This window comes from Gossypium arboreum, chromosome 5, assembly GCF_025698485.1.
Source record: "Gossypium arboreum isolate Shixiya-1 chromosome 5, ASM2569848v2, whole genome shotgun sequence".
In the NCBI taxonomy this organism is placed as follows: domain Eukaryota; kingdom Viridiplantae; phylum Streptophyta; class Magnoliopsida; order Malvales; family Malvaceae; genus Gossypium; species Gossypium arboreum.
Window position 1 is genome coordinate 5,139,908 of NC_069074.1, and position 27,015 is coordinate 5,166,922.

The 27,015-nt window shown below is 32.2% G+C and overlaps 5 protein-coding genes across 7 annotated transcripts; 2 read left to right on the forward strand and 3 right to left on the reverse strand.

Annotated features, from left to right (window-relative positions):
* The first annotated feature begins 4,457 nt into the window (after positions 1–4,457).
* LOC108451015 (zinc finger protein ZAT1-like) lies at positions 4,458–5,414 on the forward strand. The gene has a single exon (XM_017748753.1). The coding sequence runs from the start codon at positions 4,458–4,460 to the stop codon at positions 5,412–5,414; it is 957 nt and encodes a 318-aa protein (XP_017604242.1).
* Positions 5,415–6,742: 1,328 nt separating this feature from the next.
* LOC108451797 (elongation factor 1-beta 2-like) lies at positions 6,743–9,221 on the reverse strand. The gene is made up of 6 exons (XM_017749480.2): positions 8,972–9,221; positions 8,719–8,835; positions 8,499–8,568; positions 7,695–7,803; positions 7,467–7,580; positions 6,743–7,203 (listed from the first exon to the last, which is right to left on the reverse strand). The coding sequence occupies exons 1-6, from the start codon at positions 9,055–9,057 to the stop codon at positions 7,040–7,042; spliced, it is 660 nt and encodes a 219-aa protein (XP_017604969.1). The 5' UTR covers positions 9,058–9,221; the 3' UTR covers positions 6,743–7,039.
* A 985-nt stretch (positions 9,222–10,206) lies between these two features.
* Positions 10,207–14,243, reverse strand: LOC108451798 (beta-glucosidase 11-like). Of its 2 annotated transcripts, none has more exons than XM_017749481.2 (13): positions 13,859–14,243; positions 13,687–13,753; positions 13,229–13,284; positions 12,847–12,922; positions 12,676–12,747; positions 12,486–12,573; positions 12,132–12,387; positions 11,923–12,038; positions 11,593–11,813; positions 11,450–11,478; positions 11,270–11,357; positions 11,071–11,161; positions 10,207–10,574 (listed from the first exon to the last, which is right to left on the reverse strand). In XM_017749481.2, exons 1-13 carry the CDS (start codon positions 14,006–14,008, stop codon positions 10,334–10,336), a joined length of 1,551 nt encoding a protein of 516 aa, XP_017604970.1. In that variant the 5' UTR covers positions 14,009–14,243; the 3' UTR covers positions 10,207–10,333. The 2 variants fall into 2 exon arrangements, with proteins under 2 accessions (XP_017604970.1, XP_052883955.1); XM_053027995.1 differs by having other exon boundaries at positions 11,923–12,053.
* A 261-nt stretch (positions 14,244–14,504) lies between these two features.
* LOC108451799 (probable serine/threonine-protein kinase PBL2) lies at positions 14,505–17,483 on the reverse strand. Its single transcript, XM_017749483.2, has 6 exons — positions 17,146–17,483; positions 16,529–16,797; positions 16,289–16,424; positions 15,949–16,085; positions 15,710–15,833; positions 14,505–15,116 (listed from the first exon to the last, which is right to left on the reverse strand). Exons 1-6 carry the CDS (start codon positions 17,204–17,206, stop codon positions 14,695–14,697), a joined length of 1,149 nt encoding a protein of 382 aa, XP_017604972.1. The 5' UTR covers positions 17,207–17,483; the 3' UTR covers positions 14,505–14,694.
* A 3,531-nt stretch (positions 17,484–21,014) lies between these two features.
* LOC108451800 (proteasome subunit alpha type-3-like) lies at positions 21,015–25,925 on the forward strand. Of its 2 annotated transcripts, XM_017749484.2 has the most exons (9): positions 21,016–21,467; positions 21,548–21,587; positions 21,668–21,751; positions 21,896–21,969; positions 22,084–22,255; positions 22,368–22,414; positions 23,195–23,260; positions 24,424–24,514; positions 25,675–25,925. In XM_017749484.2, the coding sequence occupies exons 1-9, from the start codon at positions 21,364–21,366 to the stop codon at positions 25,744–25,746; spliced, it is 750 nt and encodes a 249-aa protein (XP_017604973.1). In that variant the 5' UTR covers positions 21,016–21,363; the 3' UTR covers positions 25,747–25,925. The 2 variants fall into 2 exon arrangements, with proteins under 2 accessions (XP_052883957.1, XP_017604973.1); XM_053027997.1 differs by lacking the exon at positions 21,668–21,751 and having other exon boundaries at positions 21,015–21,467.
* Positions 25,926–27,015: the final 1,090 nt, after the last annotated feature.

Here is a 27,015-nt window from a genome sequence, read left to right on the forward strand (position 1 = left end):
ATATTCTTAAAATGAATACAGGTGTGATGATTTCACCAATAGAAATCACTAGCGAAAAAGATCATGTTGGTTTCAGTTATATGTTTTATGACGGTGAAAAAAATTATTAATATCAAGGTCCATTTTTAAAAGTTTAAAAAGTGAAATTTATGTTATTACACATAGGTTTAAAACTTAAACTCATTGTTATCACTACTTTTAATCTCACTGAAGTGAATTTTACTGTCCATCAAAAGAGTTTATATGGCTATCAATTGATGAAAAAATTATGCACTCGTAGCAAAAGGTTTGGTAAATCAATTCTTATTGCATAAATTAATGAATGTAATAATCAGATACAAGATATTTTTAAAAGAAAATACAAGTTTAAACTTTAGATATAATATTATTGAGAGAGATAACTATAAACATCAAACATTGACCATAAATTTAATGTAATAATATTTTACATTGATGCCTTCATTCTCATCCCCACCTTGAGAAAAGAAGGCCAATGGTTTCATTTCTTCCCTAGGATTTTGCAGAACCTTAAAGTTTAGATTGGTTAGAGGGATGGAAAATAATAATCGAAATTAATTTTTAATTATATTTAAATAAATTTAATAATATTTATTCATAAGTCTTTCAAATATATATATAACTCATTGATACGATGGACAATTATGATTTATTAATGGTGCATGAAATTCATAAATTGACGATGTATCAAATATAATTCTATAAAGTATTAATATAAATCAAACCATACCAAATTTTATCAGTTTAAATTAAACTTGTTCATAGGTCGGGTTATCTGTTTAGGCCCAAATGCCTGCCTGAAAATTGAGAGGGTTTGGATAAAACTATTAGACTTGAAAAACGGGTTTGGGTAAAAAAATTGGGCCCGTTTCAAATATAGGCAAAGCTTGAGCTTGAACTTTCAAGACTTAAGTTTAGCTCGGCTGACTAATTTTAAGTTTATAATATATTATATTATATTATTTTTATATATTATGTAATTTAAAACACATTAAAAATAAACTATACTAAATATATAATATTACAATAGTGTAAACATTAAAATAATATTAAGGTGACTATATAAAATTTTAATAAAATTATTAAATATAAAATTAAAATTATTTTTAAAAAATTTAAAATAATACTGGGCGAGACTAAAATGAGCTTGGATTAGTCTTTTGTAAATATGGATGGGATTGGGTAAAATTTTAGATTCATATTTCAGGTCGAGCTTAAACAATCATAAAATATATCGATACCATGTGACCCGCCTATGAGCACCTCTAGTTCAAATTTATTTATTTTTATTTTTAAAAATCCTAACATAAACTATTTTCACTAATTTAAATAGAAAAATATTTATTTTATAAAATAAAAGGATAGAATTAATTATTAATTAAATAAAATATAATTATGTCTGATTTGGATGATAAGTGAATCGAAACTAAAAATACTGTAGGAACCAAACACAAAATTGAAATTAATGAATGTTAAGTGCATAAAGAAAATGGGTTTTAATAAATTCTTATCCCTTTAACGAAGAACCTTCATCACTAGCAATTTAAAGTAATATATTTTTTTTCCTAAAAAGAGAAATGGATACTGAAAATGTATGTAGTTGCTACCACAAGTTTCCAACTGAAAATGATTTAATTAATAGTTCATACAACTCAACTTGGTTGCATGGTTGGAAAACACAATCAATGAATCCAAACAAACTCTCTCTTCAATTCTCATAACAATAACATAATTGCCTATTAATTTCAATACTCCATACTCAATTCATCAAGCAGTCTCTTTATCTTCAACACAAAAACAAAATTAGTCTCCTAAATATTTAATCTCAAGTACTTTTGCCACCATGTCTCATCCGACAGAGGTAATCTATAAACCCTCCAAATAACTACCCTCATGCATTGTTTTCTTCTTAGCTTGTGTTGTGGGGTAAAACATTTTGAAATTTGCATCAAATGTTAATAATGTTAGAAATGTGTGTTGAAAATTCAGAAAGAAGGAGGGATGTCGATTCCACGATTTGGAGGGTGGGATTCGGGAGCTACCAATTATTCAATGGTGTTCTCGCGAGCTCGTCACAACAGGAAGCAAAATAAGTCTGATATTACACATAGCATTGGGGGCGACCACGACTCCAATCCTTCTCCTGTTGATGCTGATGCTGCTCCTCCTCCTACTCCTACTCCTCCTGCTTCTTCTTCTTCTTCTTCTTCTTCTTCTTCTTCTTCTTCTTCTTCCTTACCTCCCAAACAAGACAACCCTGAATGTTCAGCCCCGGTATATATATATGCTTTCATTTTCATTCTAAAACAAACTGTATTGCATATATACATATATATATTTTCTGATTTCAAATGTGTCCAAAATGTTTATGCAGAAGAAATGCAAGATCTTGAGCTACATTAACCGTTGTATCAAGCCATGAATATGATGATCCCCCGCAAGCTCAAGCCGGAGATCAAGGATCATTAATTTTAGTCTAATTAATGAATTAGTTGTGGATATTTGAAGCACTCGATTGCCTTCACTGCTAATCAATGCGCTCATAAATGGTGCATGCATCTGTAAACTACCATGTTTTGTTTCTATTTCCATCAATCCACCATAAACATTACGTAAACAAAAAGTTTGTACCGTCTTCTCTTCTCCTCTGCGTAAATCTATTTTAATCTAAAACTACCGTCCTAAAATTCAGATTTCGACTATGTCAACCCCCCCCCCAAAAAAAAAAACCCAACTAAAATATGATATTAACATTACATAAAACATGAATGCGTGAATATTTGTTTATATATATACATATAAATTTCCAAATAAATACTTCAACAATTGTTTTGGTTACCTTCCATGTCTATTTTTCGGTCCATATTTAAGGTTTGAGATTATCCTTCTCAACACTATCGTTTCCAAAATTTAAAGAGTACAATATGATATGCCACTACACTCAATACATGTTTATGCTTAAACACATTTAATTAAAAATTATACAAAGCAATCGTAAATAAGTAAACATATATAAATAATTAAACCTTGATTTTGTAAATTATGAGTCCATATATATCATCATATTTACTAGATTTGCTAAGAAATAGAATTTCAGTGACATTCCTCCGTATTGTTTATCTTGTCCAGTTTTATTATTTATCATTTTAAATATAATATTAGATGATCTTGTTTAGTGTTATAACATATTATGTTTCAGTATCATGTTTTAATTATTTTCTCATATCGTATTTATATCATGTAGTTTTATCATGATCAGTATCGTTAAGTTTATGTAATGTAATCTAAACAACAAATTTTGTGAATAGGCTTTGCCTTTTCTTTTTTTTTTTATACGAGCTAGAGCGCAAAAGGGTCATGTAGACGAACTTAATAGGTTACATGCAATTGAATTGATAAGTTTTGTGCATAAAAAGTTCAAGTAGCTGATGCACATTTAAAAAGTTCATGTGTATTTTTGCAGATTGTTAATAACCCTCTAGTTCTGTTAAATGACATGAACCCGGGTTGAGGAACTTACTTCAAGTTCTTCTTTGCAAAGGTTAGTGAAATCATTACTTCAAGTTCTTCTTTGCAAAGGTTAGTGAAATCATTCTTTCTAAGCTCAGGGGTCTTCAACCCAACCCTCTATGTCTAACATGGTTGTGCTGTTTTGGTGGTTGTGAAAATGTAGAACATTTGTTTTTTCATACCTGAAACAGAAGATGATGACATTGAATGGTTTAGCAGAGCATTGTTGGGTTATTGGAAAAGATAGTCCTAGATCCATCCCCAGTACTTGTGTTGGTGTAAGCATAACAGCCACCCAAGGTAAGAATTAGCAAGGATTGGTGTCAATTAGGACTATAAGAGACCATAGTATCTGTTTTCTATTTTTATTATAGTTTTAGTAGTTTCTTTTTCTTTAAAAAAAAAAAATAACATTCCCCATATTCACCCTTCCACTTCTAATCTCACGAAAATTCAACCACATTTCTTTCCATATTACTATTGTTACAGTGAACAGTTTATGCTTGCTCTTTCAAATCACAATAAAATAAGTCATGCAATGTTAAAAACTTTAAAAGATAAATAAATAAAATAAAGTGAAAGAGATGAGCTATGGGATTTCAAGTCAACACTGTTAATTAAATAAAATAATTATTTTTTATTTTTAAACTCGTGAATAGTGTTTACTTTCATAATGAGTTTATCGAACTGAAAAATTAAACATTAGATTTGCTCTAGTAAATATATCTTTAGTACTTTTTAATTCTTATATTGAATTGTCAATTTTTTTTAAATAATCATCAAAACCAAATTTTTATATAAAAAGAAAGAGACGTAAAAATATGAAAAAAAATTAACTAAACGTTATTATTACCTTCTTTATATACATATAGAACATAATGGGTTTAAACATTCTTACTTCTTAGGATAGTGATATTAAGAGCGCTGTGATGGTGCCTGCCGGATCTTCTTTCTTAGCTTTCTTGGGTGGCAAGTACTTGAACACCCAGGAAACGAAAACCCCTCCAGATTCAAGAAATAGGTTTTTTTGTACATACTGCTGCAAAGGGTTCAAATCGAACAAGGCCTTGGCCGGCCATCTTCGAATCCATAGTCAGCATCCTCCCATGTCAAAAACTGAAGGGAAACACTTTCAAGAAGGCGATGACGACGACAGTTTCTTCGGGTGTTTTGATTGCGATGCAAGTTTCTCGTCAATGAAGTTGCTATGCCAGCATATGAGACTCCACCGTGACACCGATTCCAATGGTGTTCACCAGCCTGCAATGCCTGAAGAAAGCAATTCTTTAAGTGAAGCTGCGACCACTTTCAAACAAGGGACAGGGAGTACGGTCTCTCCAAGGGATGATCACCACAACATAGATTTGCTGAAAGACATTAATGACAACTGGTCTCGAACCGAGAAAAGAGGGTCGAAGAGAACTGCTAGTGAGCACGATATAGTTTACGATGCCGAGCCCTTCAGGGTCTATTACGGACGGATGAAGACTAAAGAGACCTCAATGGAATCTGAATTGGGAGCCGCTGATAATGAGAGTACAGTGGAGCTATCAGGCAATCCTGTTAAAACTCGCGATAGTCCTAACAAGTCCAAGTCCAGGTCCTGCCGTGGAAGAAGGTCAGTGAAGAAGACTAAGGCGGTGAAAAGTGTGCACCGATGTGAGATATGCGACAAGACATACGAAACGGGTCAGGCACTTGGCGGCCACAAAAGCTATCATCGGGTGAAGGATCCATTGAAGCAGCGAAAAACCGAACAACAATCGTGCGGTGAGGTTAAGATGGTGACCGGAATGGTATTGCCAGGGTTAGCGCCCGAAGAAGACGATAAAAATCCTTCTAAGAGGATGCTGGATTTTGATTTTAATATCCCGTATGAAGAATAATTTGTTACTGTTTTGAACTCATCTTCTACATGTAAACATCTGGTTAAGGTTTTACTCAATTTCTATGAATTAGTATAAGTAAATTAAATTATATATGTATTATGGCGTTCATAATATAATAATTCTGTATCCATTTTACGGGTGCCTAATTATAAGTTTCTTTATTAAAACCTGCTGCCTTGCGTTGCGTTTTAATTGTTTAATTCTCATATTATTTCCATATCTTATAATTATATTGATAGTTTAAATAATTCACAGTTTTATGTTACTTGTTAAAATTTTTTCCGGTTAATTGAATTTAAATTTGTTCACATTCTTAGATTAAATAGATAATAACAAGTTCTTATTTAAACTTAACCTAAAAAGCATATACATATTTAATAAAAATATTCATCTTAATATTTTAATAATTCTAAGTAATAAATTTGTATTTGAATGTGTAATGATACGTCCTTGAACTGTTGATTAAGTATTTAACTACATTTTCAGGTTGTCCAGTGACCAGGGAACATAAAAATAACAAAGACATGTGAATTTTTTAGGAACTAATTTAAATGCTTAATTACCTTCTATACACTGACACAAGATTTCTTTTCATAAAAAATTTATATTCAAATAAAATTGATTATAAGATTAATGTAGATTTGATCATGGATTAAATTGAATCAAGTTAATACAATATTTTAGACCTATTTTTCAGATATATCCCTAACTCAATTTAAAAATAAACTTAAAATTCTATTTAAACCCAACCAAAATTGAAAACACTAAACCTAAATCTAACTCGATTCGCCTATATTAAATTTTTAAAATTATTTTTATATAAAAATAAATTTAAAAATATAATACATCAAATAAATTAAAAATATTAAAATAAATATTTCAAAATAAATTAAAAATAAAATAAAAATATTTATACTTAAGTAACACTAAAATAATTACAACATAATAAACAAATATCTCTAAAATATTAACAAAATTAACAATAAAATAAAAATTAAATAATATCCAAACAATAATAATAGAGTCAAATGACAATAAAACAACAGCAATGAAGAAAAATTAAACCGATTCAGACCAAACGAAGCCAAAAAATCCTACTCAATCCATTAAGTTGTTTTTTTATCCAATTTCATTTTTTAGGACGATTCCCACCGGAACCTTCAAACCCCATCATTAGTGCAAGTACAATGGTTTAGGGTAGGTCGCTGTTGCTACCACTTACCGACTAATACTTTAGCCACTGTAGTCATTACATGTTTCCTGAAATACTTTTCTTATTAATGAACTATCAATCACCATAAGCGTGATCCATATTGATAATTAAGTTACTAAAACTTGCATCAAATCATTGAATATAATATTCAAAACAGTCATGACTTCCATTTCCGCTTATGCAATCTGCAATGTCACTAAAACTACTTTGGGCAAGCTTTAAGTAAATAAAAAACATAGAACATCCTTAAATACTTGAAAATCCTTTTCATCTATGCTCACTATAGAGCAGAAGCACTAGCAAAGCACGGTTCAAGCAAAAATATATATATTCGAGGGGAAAGCAAGGGGCAAAAGGTGATAACATGGCCAATGGCACTCTCAACTGCTGTAGAAAAAAACTGAGTCCTCTAAATCTTGTTGAATGCAACAATGTCACAGCTTTGAATGTATTCGTTGCGTGGCTCTGTCGTGAGGTACTCCTCTATAAGGGTATCAACCGAAACAAGATCATCCACTATGGTAAGCATGATCTGTAGCTTCTTGATGCCATAACCAACAGCAACCAGCTTTGCTGCAAATATTGAATTAAAAACAAATATAATCATTAGGATAGTCGCTGTATACAACATGTGCACCAACTACGGTACTTGGACTCTTCATTTTCTATAAAATACCCATGTCTTGTACATATACAGACATGAATATAAAGATATAAATATACTTGTGTCGGACATATACATGTATCCAAAACTTACCTTTTGAGCCCAAGTAACATAGGTACAAATTGTTTTTGACACATATCTAAGATAAAAAGAAAGTAAAACCAAACCATACATGCTCCCCACAAAAGTCCAGGCATCTCAACGGATCGAACAGCTTCTTCCAACTTCTTCATATCAGTCTCATCATCCCATGGTTTAACATCCATAAGAACAGAGGACTTTCCACCTGCAAGAATCAATAATGTCAAAAGACTACAATAATCAAAGCAGCAAAACAATGCATCCTCTGTATGAAACAAAAATGAAAGGGTCAAATTACTTTAATCAACAAACTACTTACTTTCTTTCTTCTTAGCTGACTTCTTTGCAGCTTCCCTCTCCTCTGCAGCCTTCTTATCCTCCTCCGTCTCATCACCAAATAGATCCAAGTCGTCGTCATCATCAGCAGCCTGTCAGAATAAAACAGGTAAAACAACTAACAAAGCAATTGAAACAACAAAACTGATAATCAGAGGAAGAATGCCAGAGGTTATACTCCCCAACATTAACATTTTGTTGTGAATAAGATTCAAAGTTACTAGCACTTTTCTAAAGGCAATTGCTTTTCTTTTCTTTGGGTATATTTGAGGAAGCAAAGGGAAAAGAGAAATCAAATTTTGAAACTTAAACTCGAGGAGAGGAGACAAATCAGGACAAGACCTATATATTTATAAAGTTTCAAATTCATACAATCAAATTACAATTAAAACTAATAGCAAAACAGACTGATTGTCAGAGCTTGTTGAATAGATTACACATCCAGGAATTTCTTTTTCCTCTAAAAACAAAGAGAGCAAAATTTAGTATGTTTTATTCAAGAAGTGATTTAACTGAGTATTAGGAAAAATCCTACTGCTCATCAACTAAATATTCAATCTTTCAATAAATAATCTATTCAGTTAACTACTTAGTATATTGCTGATATACTCTGTAGGCTATAATATTTAACTATAGTTTAAAGGTGAAATTTCACTCTACCAAAGTCTTACATTTGATAACTACAAATTAAGCTATGACATTCTCAACCCTCCATTAATAAGAGCCGTTCGAACAAAAACTTAACATAACTATAAAATTGGGTCCAATAAGTCAACTTGAAACACACCTCAGTTTTAGCAGACTCAGCTGGAGCAGCTTTGCCACCAAACCCAACGCCAACAGCTTTACCAGGGAAGCTAAAAGCAAATTGAAAACAATTATAAGTTTTCTAAGACATAATCTTCAGATTCAATAAATTTTGCAAATACGGATCATGCCAAGCAAAGAAAAACTATTATCCTAAAACAGGGTATCATGAAAACAACAAAATGAATAAGAAACATTACCTGGCGGCAAGTTGAGAAGAAACAGAATTATACCACTGGCTAACATTGGGGAAAGAATCACCAGGGTTCTTCAGAACAGCGGCATAAACTTTTATGTCATCCTTGGTCAGCTTATTCCTGAAATAAAATAAAAGAAAATGAAAACAACAAAATTCCCATAAATATTTCATTACTAATACTAAAAATATTCAACAAAAAAAGTAAAAAAGGTTGAGTTTGGGGAAAATAGGAAGAAGATAAATAGGGAACTTACCCAGAGATGTAAGATTTTCCAGAGAGGAAGTCATTAAGAGCTTTAAGACCAGACTCCGTGTGGAGATTTGAGAAAGTGACGGCCATTGGGTATTTGAAGAAGGAAAAAAAGTGGGAGATAAGGAGATCTGAGCAAAAAGGAAATGAAGCCGGAGAGACGAGTTGAGAACGATAATTGAGTGATATATATATGGCGGAGTCACATTGTGAGGCTACTAAAACCCTAGATATCGCAAGTGCAATGGCATATTCCAATTTTAATTAAAATAATATTTTTAAAATGTTTAAATTAAAGGGATAAAGTAATTTTAGTCCTCAAGGTTAATAATTTTTTCAAATTAGTCCCTCAATTTTTTTATTCGCATTAATCCTTGAACTCGACAATTTTTTTCAGTTTTGGTCTATAATCAGATAATAACATAGACAAAAGAAATTCAAGCACCAAGTTAAAAAATTATTGAATTTAATAACTAAATATTTTATTACCTCTTAATTAAATGTAAAATTATTTTGTTGAGTTAATCATATATAATGGTTAAGGTATTTAATCGAATTTAAATATTCATAAAATATAGAGAAATAAATTAGAAAAAAGGTTCACTTAAAAATAGTCGGACTTAGTCTCTACTATTCAATATTTGAATAGTCTAATTTTTTAAGTTTATAATATATATTTTTTATTTTATGTATCGTATTGTACATATTTTCTTTACATATATTATATTAATATAAAAGTTAGTTTAAATAGTCTTGAGTTAGATTTGTGTTTCAAACTTGATTAAATTTAAATAATTATGTATAATATTAATATCATAAATAAATTTGAATTATCTCATAAATACCTTCTCTTGAATCATTTATTTAAATAATTATATTTTAATATTCAATTAAAATATAAATTAAGCTATAAATATATTTTAATTATTTATTATTGTTGTGAGGAATTGAACTCAAATATATATATAATTCTCAACAAAATAATTACTTTTTAATACTTTTATTAACATCACTTTAAAAATTTTAGTGTTAAATTAAAATTAAAATCAAATTTAGATATTAAATTTAAGAAAAACTCAATTATGAAATTAAACATTCAAACAACACTCATAGTATATTAACTCTGGATTTAAATGTCTTTTTATGCCTACCTACCATGTTTAGACATGGAAACTAAAATTTCCAAGTCCGAACCCAATCAAAGACAATTTTTTTTATAGATAAAGACACCTTTAGGGATGCATAAAATGGTAGCCTCATGAAGTTGTGTTTTTGTTCACAAAAAAAGGCAGAAATTACAGAGCCGTAAAGCAAGCATAATACAAAACTAAACAAGCAGTTACTGTAAAGAGATACAAATTACAAATTAATCTGAGAGTTGAGCATCAGAAAAAGATGCATCTTGAAGCTGAATCACTTCACTAAAATCCACGTATTTACCCTTCAAAAACTCAGAATACCATTTAGCAGAAAGCTTAGGGACCCTTCTCAAACTTGGGTCCTCCAAGTCTACATAATATAGACCATAACTTGATTCATAGCCATCCAATAATTCAAATAGATCCATGAAGGACCATGTGAAATATCCTCTCGTATTCGACCCGTTCCTTCATGTGGAAGTTCAAGAATTTCCATCAAATAAGTGGAAAAAAAAGAGAGAGAAGAAAAACATTTTTAAAAGGAAATCAAGATATCTATTTGTATAGAAATTGAATCTAAAATATTTTTTTTTCTTCTTTAAAAGAAAATTTTATCTAATTAGATATGTTCATAGGTTAGGTCAATTTAATCCGTCTCAAAGTATAGGGACATGAAATTCTATCCATACTCAAACCATAAAAAGACATTTCTCAAGCCGGCATGAGTGAACCTGAATTTACACACAAAAATGGATCAATCTCTTCTAAATCTATATTAGTAATAGTAAATTGATAAGGCTCGAGAAAAATGAAATGTCCAGAAAACGAGCTTCTTCCTTTTTTTAACCTTATTTTTGTACAACTGCTAAATAATATCCTAATTATTGCCAATTTAGCTATGAGGTGTGGGGCAGAATTTTGAAGGTAGAGAAGAAAAACAAAATAGAAACAGAGACATATATACCTTATGGCATCAAGCACACTTCCAATATATGCATTCAAAGACTTCACCCTTGGCCAGTCTTCCAATGTAGAATTCTGTCGCGTCCTTTGACCTAACACATGTTCACATGTATACATATACATATACATATATATCATTTAGGTTTAGCCTTAGTAAACAATATAAAAGGGAAAAAGATCACCAAAAATGAGAGAGAGACCATTTTCATGGATATAGATAGGAGTGTTTCCATAAGCTTCCTTGACATACTCTAGTAACCCTTTGAGGGCCCAAGGTGTAACAGAGAACTGAGTCAAACAGTAGCAGGTTAGCGATACATTTAAAGTAACACTAAAAACTAAGATCCTTAAAAGCTTTGGTGTAATGGTGTCTAACCCACCTCGAATTTTGATGCATTATGTGGGAAAGCTGCAAGAATGAGAATGTAAGTTCACAACAATTGAAAGATTAAAGCCCATAAAAGGAAAAAGGCTGCCCAGAGTCAAGACATCTACTCTGGATTCATTTTGCAGGATGACATACGAATTAGTTCTATCGCCATATCCGCTGCAGGGTCTCTGTGCTCCATTTCTAAACTGCTAGGCTGGTCCTTAACAGACATCGCGTTGTAAAAGTTAAGCCCAATGAAATCAAATGACCCTTTGACCTGCTTGGATTCAGAACTGGTGAAGGCAGGCAACCTTGAACCGGCATTCTCCTTCATTGACCTAGGATAGTCCCCATATACCAGGGGATGCATAAACCTGAAATATAGAGGGGGAATTAATTACTACAATAAAGTATGCCAAGAACAATGTAATGGGGGATTTTAAAGATGATCCAAGGCAAATTCTTACTAGAGCTGCATCTTACCAACCAAAATAGAAATCATTGGCCCTTTGAACAGCAATTATATCTTCAGTTGTGTTTGTTAAAGGAACAAACCAATAATTGAAGAGGTTAAACCCTACAAGTCCATGTTGCTTTTCCTGCATTAATTTTTTCTTCGAAATGATCAACTAAAACTTGATATCTCAACCAGCCAAGGAAGGAGCTGGGGTTCTTGCTTTTCAGATCCTTACCTGGTATTTTTTCTTGTATAAATTTGCCACGGCTGCATGTGCTAATAAGATATTATGAGCTGCCAGATATGGCTCGGTTGATGAGTTGCCTTTGGAACAATTGAACGGAGAAGGGGCAGAGCATCGCTGAGGAGGCACAAATCCAAGGTCATAGCCTCCTAAAACGAACACATTGGCCTCGTTTACGGTAGTCCAATACAAAACCCTATCTCCAAACTCTCTGAAGCATATGTCTGCATATGCTGTAAAATCTTTCCTGTACAAATACATTAAACCTTCTCTTTATTAAAGAAAGATGTATTATGGAAAAGAAAAATATATTCATTAGTTACAACATAACGATGGAAACTTTACACAATTTCCCGATTAAGCCATCCTCCATACTCATCTTCGAGTGTCTGTGGCAGATCGTAATGATGTAACGTAGCATGTGGTTCGATTCCTGCAAGTAGCCAACAACCATACATATATCAACAGAAGAAACGAAGTTTGTCCTTTGTTTAAACAAATAACAAACAAATTGGTATTAGCCATTAGCTCTAACCATTTTTGATTAGTTCATTAATAAGATTGTTGTAATATTGCAAGCCCTTTACATTGACAGGTCCTCTTCCATCTGAAGAGGAAAAAGAAAAATTAGCGTTTCAGTTGGGGAAAAAGTAAAACATAAATAGCCTTCAAGTGGTTAAAATGGAGCATAGATGACATTTCATACTGGGGATGAGCCTTGACCATGAAATGGAAAATCTGTAGGCTTCCAAGCCTGTATCTACCATGAGTCTAACATCTTCCTGCAAGAGATCGACTTGTAATTAACTTCATCGTTCATCATTTTCTTGTTAATCAAATCTGTCCTGCAGTTCCCACGATAGTTGTTCATGGATAGAGGAGCTCTACGTGACTTAACAAACTCCAAAACTAATTCAAAAGAAAGAGGAAGGTTTGCGAACTCATGGCTTAACCCAGTTAGTTCATGCAGGCTGATATGGGATTCAAATCCCAACATTTGCAACTTTTTCCACTATGATCTCCTTCGTATCAAAAAAGAAAGTGAAAAAGGAAAGTATGCAATAGGATAATTCAATAACCATGTGTACCTTGTACTTGTGATACCCATCACAAGCTACGTCTCCATTGCCTTCGTTAAAATTCCCTGAGGCAATTAATCAGACATAGTTAAGTCTCATATCATCATATAATATCTCAAATTTATCCCCTTAGTTAAATGATGATTGATAAAAGGATCGTTGGTGTTTGATAGGTTTGTAATTTGAGTCTTAGTCCATGGAGAATAAAAGGATTTCCTAGATATCCCAAGACCTCGCTGGTTTCAAGCAAAGGGGGGGGGGGGGGGGAAGAAATATTGAGAAAAGTTCCCACAGCATATGCATATGAGAAATCTGTTTGTGTTTGCTCTAAGAGGCTATGAGCAACGATTTGAGATTGGAATTGCTTCCCTATAGATACAACCTTTTGAACTATACATACACAGAGAAAATAAAAGACATAAACAAAGCAATGTGAAGGAAATTTAGAAAGTAAAAATCATTCAAACCTTCAGCATGGACAAAAGTATCCCATATGCTAGGCGTCCTACCATCTTTATCAGCCGCACCTTCATACTTTTTCATTTGTCATTTGGCAGCAAATAGTTCAAGTGCATTAATATTAGTTTAAAAAATTCCATATATATTATAAAATGGAACACAGAAACAGACAGGCCTCACCTGATAGGCTGAAGTTGATGCACCGAAAACAAAGCCCGGTGGGAAGTCACTTCTGCTATATCCACCACCACCCACAGCTGCAAAAACTACAAATTTTAACTGAAAAATGAAGAACAAGTTAAAAACCAGATTTAATTTTGCGGCATCCATGTCTCATGAACTCTAAAAATAATTAATGCAACTCATCAACTAGTATTTTGTTCTTTCAAGTTAGAATCTGTGGGGTTCTGGATATTGAATGGTTGGAGGGAGTTAGATGTCGGGCTTCTTCGGGTGTACACGTTTGTTCCACGCGTCCAATATCCCTGGATTATATTATTCCCTGCTCCATCACATATCCATCCCATTATTTTGACTATAGCCTCTAGATACGATGAAATAAAAATAAGAAACATGGAAAATTTAACAAGTATAAAATTTTTGTCAAATTGATAAAAATTATAAAAATTATTTTACCTTTTGCATTTTTAATTTTAATGATAAAATTAAATTGAGAAGCCAAAATTTATAAATAAAAAAATACAAAGATAAGAGTATAAAATTTGAAACCTTTAAAAGAACTCATTTAATATTGTTGATGACCATTTTTGTGGTCAAAATACGTTCATCTGTTTAACCATAAACACAATGGTGAAAATCACAGAGATCATCAAACCAGTGGTGAAAATTCATTATTTCTCTTTCAATATCTTTCTACAATATTTGGTACAACAAAAATGGTTCATGTACATAGGGATTTTGACGTTACAATAATTATCACGTATTCAACACCTGTCTGACAAACTTAAGATAAAATAAGTGAATTCGTCCGAGATAAAAAAAGAAAACAATATTTCTCAACGTGAATTTGCAGTTGGAACTCTTGCCTTGTGAGGGCTATTCATATGCTTAATCCCTTGAGAATGCAGCCTTGCTGGTGACTGTTGAGGTGGTGTTCTTGGTGTATCCATTGTTGTATGGATTCGTTCTAACGAAACCCGAACATCGGCCATGGAAGGCCTGTTCTTCGGATCCGTATGTAAGCACTGCAATGCGAGAGCAGCCGCTACTTGTGCTCCTTTCTTAGAGTACTGTCCCCCCAACCTTGTATCCATAATCCTTAGCATTTTCCTATTGTCACTTAGGAAGGGTTTTGCCCACTCCACCAGTGTTTCTTCCGACAAACCAGCTCGGTCATCATCCATTACCCGTCGTCCCGAAAGTAATTCTAATAGTACAACACCGAAGCTGTACACGTCACTCTTTGGGGTCAGACGACCTGCAATGTTTAAACTAGTCCGTTAGTTGGATCGATACCCCTAAGTCGAAAACCACATGCTAAGAAAACAAGTTTGAGAAAACAAAGATCATATCAATGATTATATCAATGCACCAAGATGATCATATCAATGTTTATATCAATGCACCAAGATGGTAATGTTTCCCAATATCATCTCTTTCATGATCTTTATAACTTCCAACCCGAAATCCTTTTTGTGTCTACTATAGCTATAGTTGCCTGTAATGCAGACTGCAGTTAGTTTCACCTCTCAAAGTTTCTCTTTTAATTTAATTCCCCCAACAGTGAAACAAAACGGTAGCTGGTATGATCATGTGTATTAAACATTTCATGTTCAACAACTCCTACCCTCTGGAAAATACGTAGGAAGAAGCAGAAAAATATATAGCCCCCGTGGGCCAAAAAGCATGCTGTTTATTGGAATCTAGGCGTCCCAAAGGCCCTAAAGTTTAAGAAGGTTGAATTACATTGCTCAGTTCATTTCCCAACTCACTGCTAAATGTGATCCGTTTCCTGAACTTATTCGTAAAAGAGGACTCAAGAGTAGTATTCAAAAGAAAGATGATGGACACCTGTTGCTACATATTCAGGGGCTGCATAACCTTGAGTGCCTACAACTCTGGTTGAGACATGAGTGTTATCGCCAGTTGGACCATCTCTTGCCAAGCCGAAATCTGAAAGCTTTGCATTGTAGTCCTACATGAATTTATACAGCAGCAGCATTAGTCATTCAATTAAACGTTTGATCAATAGGAAGATCTCCGCTATACAAGTCAATCACAAGTCAGAACTTTCCCAGGCATCAGCATACCGAATCGAGAAGAATGTTGGAAGCCTTTAAATCACGGTAGATCACATTAGCATTTAAACTATGTAAAAAGGACAATCCCCGTGCGACACCCCTAGCAATGTGCATCCGCGTAGCCCAGGAAATCGGTTGAACACTTTCTGAAAGAAGAAAAACATTAATGGTTAGCTAAACCTTAACACTATAGCGTCCCTGAACAAGGCTTCCACGAATGGGAGCCAACCGTATCCATACAGTTTAACTCCGTACTTTTATGCGGCAATGCCGCGATGGAACAGACTATAGGGTTTAAGATAGATAAATGGAAAAAATGAGCAAAATCTGTAGAAAATGAGATGCTTACTTCTAAATAAATGATTCTCCAAACTTCCCTTTGGCATAAACTCATAAACCAAAAGCCTATTCTCATCCTCTGCACAATAGCCAATGAGCTTCACAAGATTTTCATGGTGAAGCTGACCCAAATAGTTAACTTCTGCCTACAAGGTTTGTCAGAGAGGAAATCAGGTACACATATGAAGTTGAAAAGAAAACAAAATCAAACGAAGAAGAGGAAATAAAACTTGTAAATTGGAGTACATACAAGCCATTCCTTGTGGCCTTGAAAGCTTTCTGCCGCAAGTCTTTTGATAGCTACAACAATTCCAGTTCCGGGCTTGGTAGGAGCCAAAGTGTTCTCATCAAGCCAACCTTTGAAAACGCATCCGAATCCTCCCTCTCCGAGAAGAGTCTCCGACCGGAAGCTTTTGGCGGCAGTTTTAAGATCAGAATAGCTAAAAGCCTTGAGATTGCTAGAAACAGATGTATCAACATTGAGATTGCTGGAAACTGGTGTATGAGTCTTTGAACCACCTAAAATAACAAATAGCAGACGCTATAAATGTATTGCCCTCTAAACCATATGAAAGCTGCACTTTTTTGTTGATGAATATGTGAATTAGGCTCAGAATTCATCGTCTTTAGTTGCTTAAAACACACATCTACTGGACCCCTTTGTAAGATTCAGATCAAATACAGAGAATTGAGGATTCCATCAAGAAATTGAATGGGGATTAATCCATTATAAACCAAGTGAATTTTGCAAGATCTTTGCTGGGGGCAACACGTAAAGAACCCAAGCTACACAATCCATGATGTATAGTGTATACGTATGAAAATCTTAATTTAGACAAAGAAATAAGAGGAATTAAATGAACAGACCTGAAAAGTTAGTGGAAGAAGCATGACCGCACTTAGCAGGTTTAGGCCAACAAATTCCCATGGGAGTGGATGAGATAACAAGAAGAAAGAAATGGTCAAATCATGAGGAAGGTAATTAAGTTGTACTCCTCAACGAAAATGATGAACCATTTAAAGGGTCGAAGAAAAAAATATGGTAAGAGAAGAAAATAAGCCAAAAGTCCAATTTCCCATTGAAAGAGAGGCATCTGAATGAACAAGTAGTCAATGGAAGATGGTGACCCAAACCAAAGCAAAGCCTAGGCTGAACTGGATGTAAAATATCTACGCTGTTTACATATTAAATAAAATTTATGATGGAAACCCATTGCTGAATTGTGTACCCTACATAATAAGCGATGATATTTTGACTATTGACTTTAAACTAACTCCATGTGCCCTACCGCGTTGAATAGGTAAAAGTGTGCTTTTTTACCTTAAATAATATAAAAAATAAAATTAATAATTGATATGGCCCATGAAATTATTTATCAAAATGGAATAACTTTACTCGTACCGCTTATTAATTTGGTGATACTATATTAAAATATAATGATTTAAATTATTCAATGATCTAATATGCAAAATTTCCATTTTGAGTGGCTGCTGGAAAAAAGAAGTGAAATGAGCTGGCGATACCAAACCTTAAATTTGGCTAATTCTCTTTTAAACCCTTCTTATTTATTGTTTTTTTATTTCCCGTTCAACTCACTACATTGTATTTAAACAAGTCTTTAACCTATTTTTGTAGTTAAATAAACTCTTAACTTATGATTTTCACTCATAAAATCTATTTATTTTAATATTAAAGTAAATATATTTTACCAATATTAAAGGGATTTTTAGTATATTAGCTCTACTAGATTGTATGTTGTTTAACCTGGCACCTGCATTGCGAAAATTGTTTGATTATTTTCAATGCTTAAGAACAGATGAAAACATAGATAGAAGTCTAATTAAACTATTATAATTTGTTTAAACAAGCTTTTATACTATTTTTGTAGTTAAATAGACCCTCAAACTATAAATTTTACCCATGAAAGTTCTTAAATTTTAATATTAAAGTGAAACTATTTTAAAAAATATAAACTAATTAGCATTTTATGTTGATGTGAATTTAATAAGAATAGTTTATTAAATAAAAAATAAAATTTTAAAATTTCTTGAGAGTGCTTATATACATGACATTTTTAACTACTCTTTTGAAATTTTGATTACTTTTTTAATTTTATGTTGATGTTAAAGTGTATATAATTTTTATTGCATCAACAAGAAATTAAGATAAGAACTTAAAATTCAAAATATATTTATTTTGATATTAAAATAAAGGGCTTTCATGAGTACAAATCATATGTTAAGAACTACAAAAATAGATTGAGGGCTTATTTAAATATAATGTAGTGAGTTGAAGGGGAATATATATATATATTTATAATGAGGGTTTACAAGGCAATTAGCCACATTTAAAGTTTGGTGTCGCAACACCTTTTCACTTTTTTTTTTCTAGCAGCCACTCAAAATGAAAAATTTACATATTAAGTCCTTAAATATTTTAGATTATTACATTTCAGTTCGACATCATCAATTTGACAAGCAACACTAGTAAAATCATACAATTTTGATAAATAATCTCATGAGTATACCATTTCAATTATTAATTTTATTTTTGTATTATTTAGATAAAAAGTCTTAAAAGTATCATTAGAGCAATTTTATTACAACTAGGATTACATTTTATTATTTTTTCCAAAAATAATAAATTAATCATCATAAATTAAATTCAAAAACAAATTATTTTTTGTTAAATTTTTATTATCATTGAAAATTAGTATTATACATCAATATGAGATATATACAACATATCACGTGTTATTGTTTGATAACTATATTATTTTTAACCGTATAAATAATTAAAATTTTAACATAAAAGATAAAATATAATTAATGTAATAATTTATAAAAGGTAAAATATAATTAATGTACTAATTTATTCCTTTTAATAAAAGGTCAAATGCAAATATAAGGTAGTTTTACCCTTTTGAATACGAAACAGTTGACCCTTTCCTCTCTAATTCTGCTTCGCTCTAAAAACAACAGTATTTGATTCATTCTAAACAAACGTCCACGTCAGATGATAGATTCGGTTGATAAAGTAAGATAATGTTTTATACAATATACGTATAGTGCGTAGCAAGCCTGGCGGCTAATTTTTATTATTTGATTTTGGGTTTAGTTATTTTGTAAAAAAAAAACCTCCTTCTTTTTGTATTTTTAACGTTGTTTCATAGGAAAATATTTGATTGGCGAAAACAACAATTTTCTAAAGAACATATGTTATACTTTTCTCTAAAGTTAATAAATCATCCGAAATAAATTAAAATATAAATCCCACCTTCAATCATAGCCTTCTTTAACACCTAACTGAGGGTATATTTATTTTCTAAAAAATAATTTATAGAAAACATTTTTATATTTATTTTATGAAAAAACCTTATTTAAGTCAATTCTTTTTAAATCCAATTCCTTTTTGAAAAGGGTAATTTTTTAAAAAATCTCTTGATTTTTTATAAAAATTAAATTTAATCAAACACAAGTTATTAATAACAAATTTTTAGTTTCTATTTTTGAAATATTAAAATATTGGTTTTCTTATATTATTGTTTTCAAGCATACATATTTATAATTCATAATAAATTTTATTTATTATTTTGAAAAAATACTTAATGTTACAATTTTGTTTTAATAATAAAATTCTAACATTAATATTAAATTTTAATTTTAAATGATTTTTAATATTGTATGCAAAATTCTATTAATATTTTAATAATAAATATATATTACAATTAATGAATATTTACTAATAAAATATTTTAATAATATAAATGAGTCTCTGTAACTTTAAAAAGAAAATATTTGTTTAAATTATTCTTAACATTATTTATCCTTTCCAAACTTCAATGAGTTCTTCTACCTCCAACATGTTACTATCCACTTCCATATATATAATATTCCAAATTAAGCTTTACTTAATCAAATGCTTCTATAATATTTCGCAATAAATATAATTTATAATGTATTTGTTTTACTGAAAATAATTTTAAAAATAAGTTCAAAAAGAGGCTCCGGCTTCAGTTGATGATATTGTTAATAAAGATAGGACTGGGATCGAAAATGAATGATTTTGAAAGGCAAGGGCTGAGACCGGAAATTCGTTGGTTTGGTTCCGAAGAACAGAGGGCTTGGATATTCTGATGATTATTTTCCCTGTGAAGGGTGAGAAGCACTTACCTCTGCTACTGATGCGAAAATGGCGTTTGAATGAATTGAGGGAGACGAACAGAGGCTGTTTTTTTGCTTTCTCTTTAGGTTTTCTGCTTTTGTTTGAATTAGGGTTTATTTTGTTTTTTTCGGGTGCACCGTTTGGTGGCCCATTTGTTGGTGAACAGCTGGCTTTGCCTTGGATTTGTGGCCTGTTCGGTTCTTCATTATTTTAATAACATCAGTAGAATATTTAAAAAAAACAAGTTCAAAAATGTATTAAATAATAAAAATATTCTACTAAAATCATCCTAATATAAAAAACTAATTTTTCTAAAAACCAATCCATTTTTAAAAATCTAAAATTGAATGTATTAATAAGTTTGAGGGTCGTGCTATTTTGATTGAAATTTAAAAATAAAATTTGAGTATAACGTTATATATATTTTTTGGTACATTAAAAATTGGAGAAGACATCAACAGTGACCATTCGATTAGGATACTGTTTTATTATAATAAAAGCATATTTCATGTCTATTTTACTACATCTTCAATTTTTGTAGTCGAGTAGGATTTTCTATTTATACAACAAAAGATGATTATTAGCTCAACAGTGTTGGACTACATTTTTGTACCCTTAGCATTGCGAGTTGTGAGGCCGGCACTAAGGGCCTGAAGCTAGGAGTAATTAGCGTTGGGCTGGTTCGGCAAAATACTGAAATGGAGTCGGAACTTCATCGGCCGTAAAAGGCCCATCAGGGTGAAAGGTCTTGACTTGAGAAGAAAGAAAACTGGGAACACAACACAGAGAAAATTATGACAAAACACAGAGAAAATTATATTTAACTAAGGCCGAGCAATATAGAAGAAGAAGAAACAGAAAGGAAGAATAACAACCAAGTGTGAGAAGTAGGAAAAGCAAGTGCAGAGAAGAGAAGAAAGATGAGCAGCATTGGAACTGGTTACGATCTCTCAGTCACCACTTTCTCTCCCGACGGCCGCGTTTTTCAGATCGAGTACGCCTCCAAGGCCGTCGATAACAGTGGGTTCGTTCTTCTTCTTTTTTCACTAATAATTATATGCACATTCTGCTATTGTTAGGTTCTCAATTATCTTTATTTTTCAGAACTGTAATTGGAATAAAATGCAAAGATGGGATCGTTATGGTATGCTTCTTTTTCTTTTACTTTGATTGCTTTTTTTGAATATAAAATAGTTTCGTTAGAATGGATATTGCTTTTTCAAGGGAGTGGAGAAGCTGATAGCATCAAAAATGATGTTACCTGGCTCTAATCGTAGAATCCATTCCGTTCATCGTCATTCCGGCATGGTATTCCCTAGTTTCCTCCCCCGTTTTTTCAGCTTTTAACTTCAATTTATTGCATCTTTAGCCACATTGTTATTTGTCAATGCTAGCTTTGGATTCTTAGTCTCTCGCTCTCTCTTTCCCCTGATATTGGATGCTCGAATTTAGGCAGTAGCTGGATTAGCAGCTGACGGCAGACAAATTGTGGCCCGTGCTAAATCTGAAGCCACTAGTTATCAAAGGTATTTATTTATTTTTCTCCTGTACATCAATTACTTAAATTCAGCTTTAATTATGTTGTTATGTGTTCATCTAATTGTAATTGTATTTTGTTGGTGGTGGACCTCGTGGTTTAGTGTGTATGGTGAACCCATTCCTGTCAAAGAACTTGCTGAACGCCTTGCAAGTTATGTCCATTTATGCACTCTTTACTGGTGGCTCAGGCCTTTTGGCTGTGGGGTAATTCTCGGAGGTTATGATAGAGATGGACCCCAATTATACATGGTTGAACCGTCTGGCATCTCCTATGTAAGTTCATTTCTTGCGAATGGGGCTTCATTTTTCTTCTCTTTTCTTGTTGCTAGATCTATCGGTATATTTATCTTCTTTGCCAGTCAATAATGTATTTCTTCCTGTATAGAGATACTTTGGTGCTGCAGTTGGGAAGGGAAAACAAGCTGCCAAAACGTAAGATTCAAACTATTTCTTTCATGTGGAACTTAGAATATGACTTTTAATGGAAGTCATTTTGTCATGCTAGCTAGTTAGATGAGATCAATGATTGGAGCATTATATATTCTGTACTTTTATTTGTTTCCATCTCAACCAGTGAAATCTAGTAAAGAATTTGGATGCAATGGTCATCCCGTTGAAGGGCCTTCTAATGAGATCATTTTCCCCTTCTTATATATTCTCTTTTATGAAAACCAATCAGCAAAGGATATACTCCTGTCATTCTCTCGAATTGTTAAGATTAATCCCCCAGTTATGCTTTCCTTCAATAATGTGATCTGCCCCTTTTTTTCTAATAGAGTAAAATTGGATGCATCATAGAGAAACCTTTAAAGTTTGAAATAAAAAACTCTCAATGGAGAGCAAGAGAGTCCTAATCCAAGTTTGAATTAATCAGATATAAGAACAAGGTACAAAAATGTGGAGTGGATGAAGCAAGGTGGATTAAGGAAAATGATGTACGAGTTGTGCACTATCTGCTGTTTCACTACTTGCCATATTTGCCTATGATTCATCAACACGACTTAATGTAGCCTTTACATCAAACTGGTTGGTCCTAGCTACATGAAATGGTTCTATCCATTCTGTTTGTTTTGGGGCTGTGTACTCCGATGGATATAAAAAAGTTAAAATCTTTCTTATTATCACAACCTTTGTAATCTTTGGTTATCTCTTTCTCTCTGCATTCATCTTCTGAGCATCTGATAATTTAATGGTTGAATCGATTGTGGACAGGGAAATTGAAAAGTTGAAGCTGTCTGAAATGACATGCAGAGAAGGGGTCATTGAAGTAGCCAAAATGTGAGTTTTGGCTATATTAATTCTTCCTGTTTTTGTTCTAATATGCTTATTTTGATTCTGGGGACGTTAATTGTTGGTTCTAAAATTTTATGTGCACTTTTTTTTTTTCTTAATTTTCACTTTTGAAGATTCTTGCTTGAACCGTCATTTTAAATGCTGTTCTTTGTTGTCTTTGCATTAGGCAACAACATCAAATTGGTTTTCTTATTCTCTGTTTATTTGTCTATTCTTTGCGATGTCTCTAGCTTACCACAATCTATGACTCTCAATGGGGGGTAAGATTTATGTTTTCCCTGATGAACTAGGGTACATGCATGCTAAAACTTGGTAGAAATTAGCTGCCTAGAGTTTAACGTAACTTTAAGCTTTTGTTTTACCTCAAAAGAGAACATTTTACAAAGATGTTCTAAAAGATTGTCTTAAATTTAATTCATTAAAGATTGTCTTAAATTTAATTCATTAAAGATTGTCTTAAATTTAATTCATTTCCTCTTTCATATCGCTAAAGCTGTTGGCTACTGAAACTGTAACGCAGAGTATATAAAATAGTTTAATCCTGTGGCAAATCTGATTTAACACCTATATGTCAGAATTCGGCCTTGGACCTGCGGTGGAAACATTTACCTCTGACATTAAGTAAGAACTAACTATATAAACCTTGTTTGGATTATGGATTTGTGTGTGTATGGTGCCCTACTCTATGATCCTACTTGCCAAAGAAAAGCCTTATTTCTCTCTTATCCAAACACCAACTAAAAGCAACCTCAGTTCTCTGGCAATAGTAATAGTTTATGATAAAGTGTTTGGATTATTGGTCATTGTTTGAGTGCCTTCCACAATATGACCCTACGTATTACAACAAACTGAAATCTATCTTATCGGCAACAGTTAGGGAATAGTTTAATTACCCTTCCACTGAGTTGGCAATAAATACCAGTAGTGTTGCCATTTTCTTGCAGTGCATAAAATTCAAAACAAAATTTGAAGTGAGCAAGAGAACTGTAAACTTATAAGATGGAGGTGCAAGAGGAGTGCCTTCTTTTAATGTTAAATTTTCACATTCATCATGCATTGCCATACGTGGTATTTTCTTCCTTTTCTCTCTGAATGCAAGTTTTCAATGCTAGTACTAGATGTTAACCATGCGCATCATTTGTGAACAGCATATATAAGTTACATGACGAAGCAAAGGATAAGGCCTTTGAACTTGAGATGAGTTGGGTCTGTGACGAGTCCAAGCAACAACATCAAAAGGTAATTCTTACCGTCTCTTAATATGGTATTTGTTTCAACTTTCTAACTAGCTAGAACAACAAAATGACGCCCTTCTTGTCCTAGACAATGTTGGTATGAAATTGACCTTACCATTTTGCTCATTTAAGACCATATACTATGATTTGAAAAAGTAGGGTATTTTTATTCTTTTACCCACGTCTTTCTGGCCACTTTTGACACAAGAATCTCCCATTGAATGACATGATGGAAGTGATTCAGGATATCTTAGGGACTAGGGTTTAAAGTGCAATAACCAGAAAAGCAATAAGCTTGAATTAATTGCATGTCTACCCCTTAATAGAAAGTACGTTAGTTTCTATAGACCCTTAACTTGGACTCTAAGCCTACGTTTTTCCTTAAGAGTACCCAGGCCCATCACTCATGTCAGATGCATATTTGAATGTTAGTACAGATATATGATTCTTCAAAGACCCAGATGAAAAAACACAGAAAAAATTGAACATATCTATGTCAGATGCATAATATAGCTCTGAGCTAACATGCTTGAAACTCAAGAAAATAGGGACACAACTTTTTTTTAATTGAAAATAGATAACTTAAACAAACTGGACTAGAAAACAAAAACCTAATAGCGTAACGAAGGCAACTCTAAGATGAAACCTATATTATTTTAAATACTAAATATAACCCTGAACTTATAAAATATTACAATTTTAAGCTCCGTAAATATAACAAGATTAACAAAATAAAGTCTCAAGTAAACAAATCCGTGATTAGCTTCTTAGCTTTCTGCATCCAGGAGACATTTGTGGGCCTTCACCAAACATGTCAAGAACCAACTTGAAATCTTTCTCCTGCTTTATCTTCAATTGGGTTTACCTGCACTTTTTTTTGAATGCTTTTACATTTTATCCTCTATTTGCTTGTATGCTCAAACAATTACTTTAGCATGGCAGACCCATTTTGTTTTTCAGATACTGTCGCTTAGTTGCCTAAAGAAAGTAAAAATTAGGAATGTTAGCTTGCTTAACTAAATCATTAGCGAGACTTCGGTGCAATGAATGATTAATGACTCTTTGTTTCGATGTCATTAAATTCCTTTCACGGATAATTTATTGCACTATTCCCATATGTTTACATGTTTGTATTCATAAAAAATGTCGATGGTTGGATTTCAGGTTCCCGATGACCTTTTGGAGGAGGCTAAGGCTGCGGCTAGGATTGCCCTAGAAGAGATGGATGCCGATTAAACATGAGTGGAGCCAGAATACTGTTGCAATGGTATTTTGATCTTCACCAATTTCTCATCTGTCATAAACTTGATGTTTGATTTATGATCTAAGTCATTGACTGGTTAAACATGTTTCCTTGTATTATTTCATCAAGAAGATCTGCCGGCTTTTTTATTAGGGCCTTCGATTTCGAACAACTACGAAATGCGTAACTGCCTTTGTTAAGGCATCAACTGTGCACGGGGATTTAATATAAATATGTTCATATGAAAATATAAATATTAAAAAATATTAATTGGGCTAAATAACAATCAAATATAATGTAACTATGAGAAAATTGGAAAAAAACACAAAAAAGAATTGATTTAAAAATGTCAGAATATTTTTATTAATACTGTAGGTGTCAATACCACCTGTACGGATAGCTACCAAAGCCTAAGTTTTTTTTTTTTTTCTTTCTTGTTCAACGTACCACAGGCGAAGTTGAGATCTTAAAATTGATACGTAGCGCATCGAATCAATGTGGTTGAAATGCGAGTACAGTACCTACCCACCACATTGATGAAAAATGTAGGCCAATTACTCTGGTAACTGGATGGGAAGGACAACGCAATTAACAATCACTCACTGGAGACACAGACTGTGATGTGAATTTAACGCGGAGGGAAAAACCAAGTGGTCCAAATTTCTAACCCCTTGGAGAGGGTGACTACTCAAACGGGCTCCCCTCACTGTATTTATTGAGAATAAGCTTTAAAAAGATCTCTCTTGTCAGTTCTGAGTAAATTTGTCCGTTTTAAAAATTTTGAGGTAACTTTCAAAATAAATAATTAAAATAATTAATCACAGATTAATGTTTCTATCATTTAACTGGTATGATAATAGTTATAGTCTTTAAATTTTATATATTTTTTTAATTTAGTTTTAATTTAATAAACTTAGTAATATTTTCGCATGTTATCAATTTACTAGTAATTTTAAAAATTTATTGAAAAATTAAATATATATATATATATAACTCAAGCTTCAAAAACATATATAAAATTTTAAAAGAATTCTCAAAATTGAAAATATTTAAATCTAGAAAATAGCACCAAATAAAATAAGAAAAAATATGAAATCCAACATTAAACCTTAAAATTTTTAAATTTTATATATTTTTCCTATTTTATTATTCATGTTTTCTTTCTTCTTTTATTATAAAATTATTCGTGTTTTCTTAATTTTATTAAGATTAGTGAATTTGAATTTTATATTTGTTCTTATTTAATTATTCATGTTATCTTA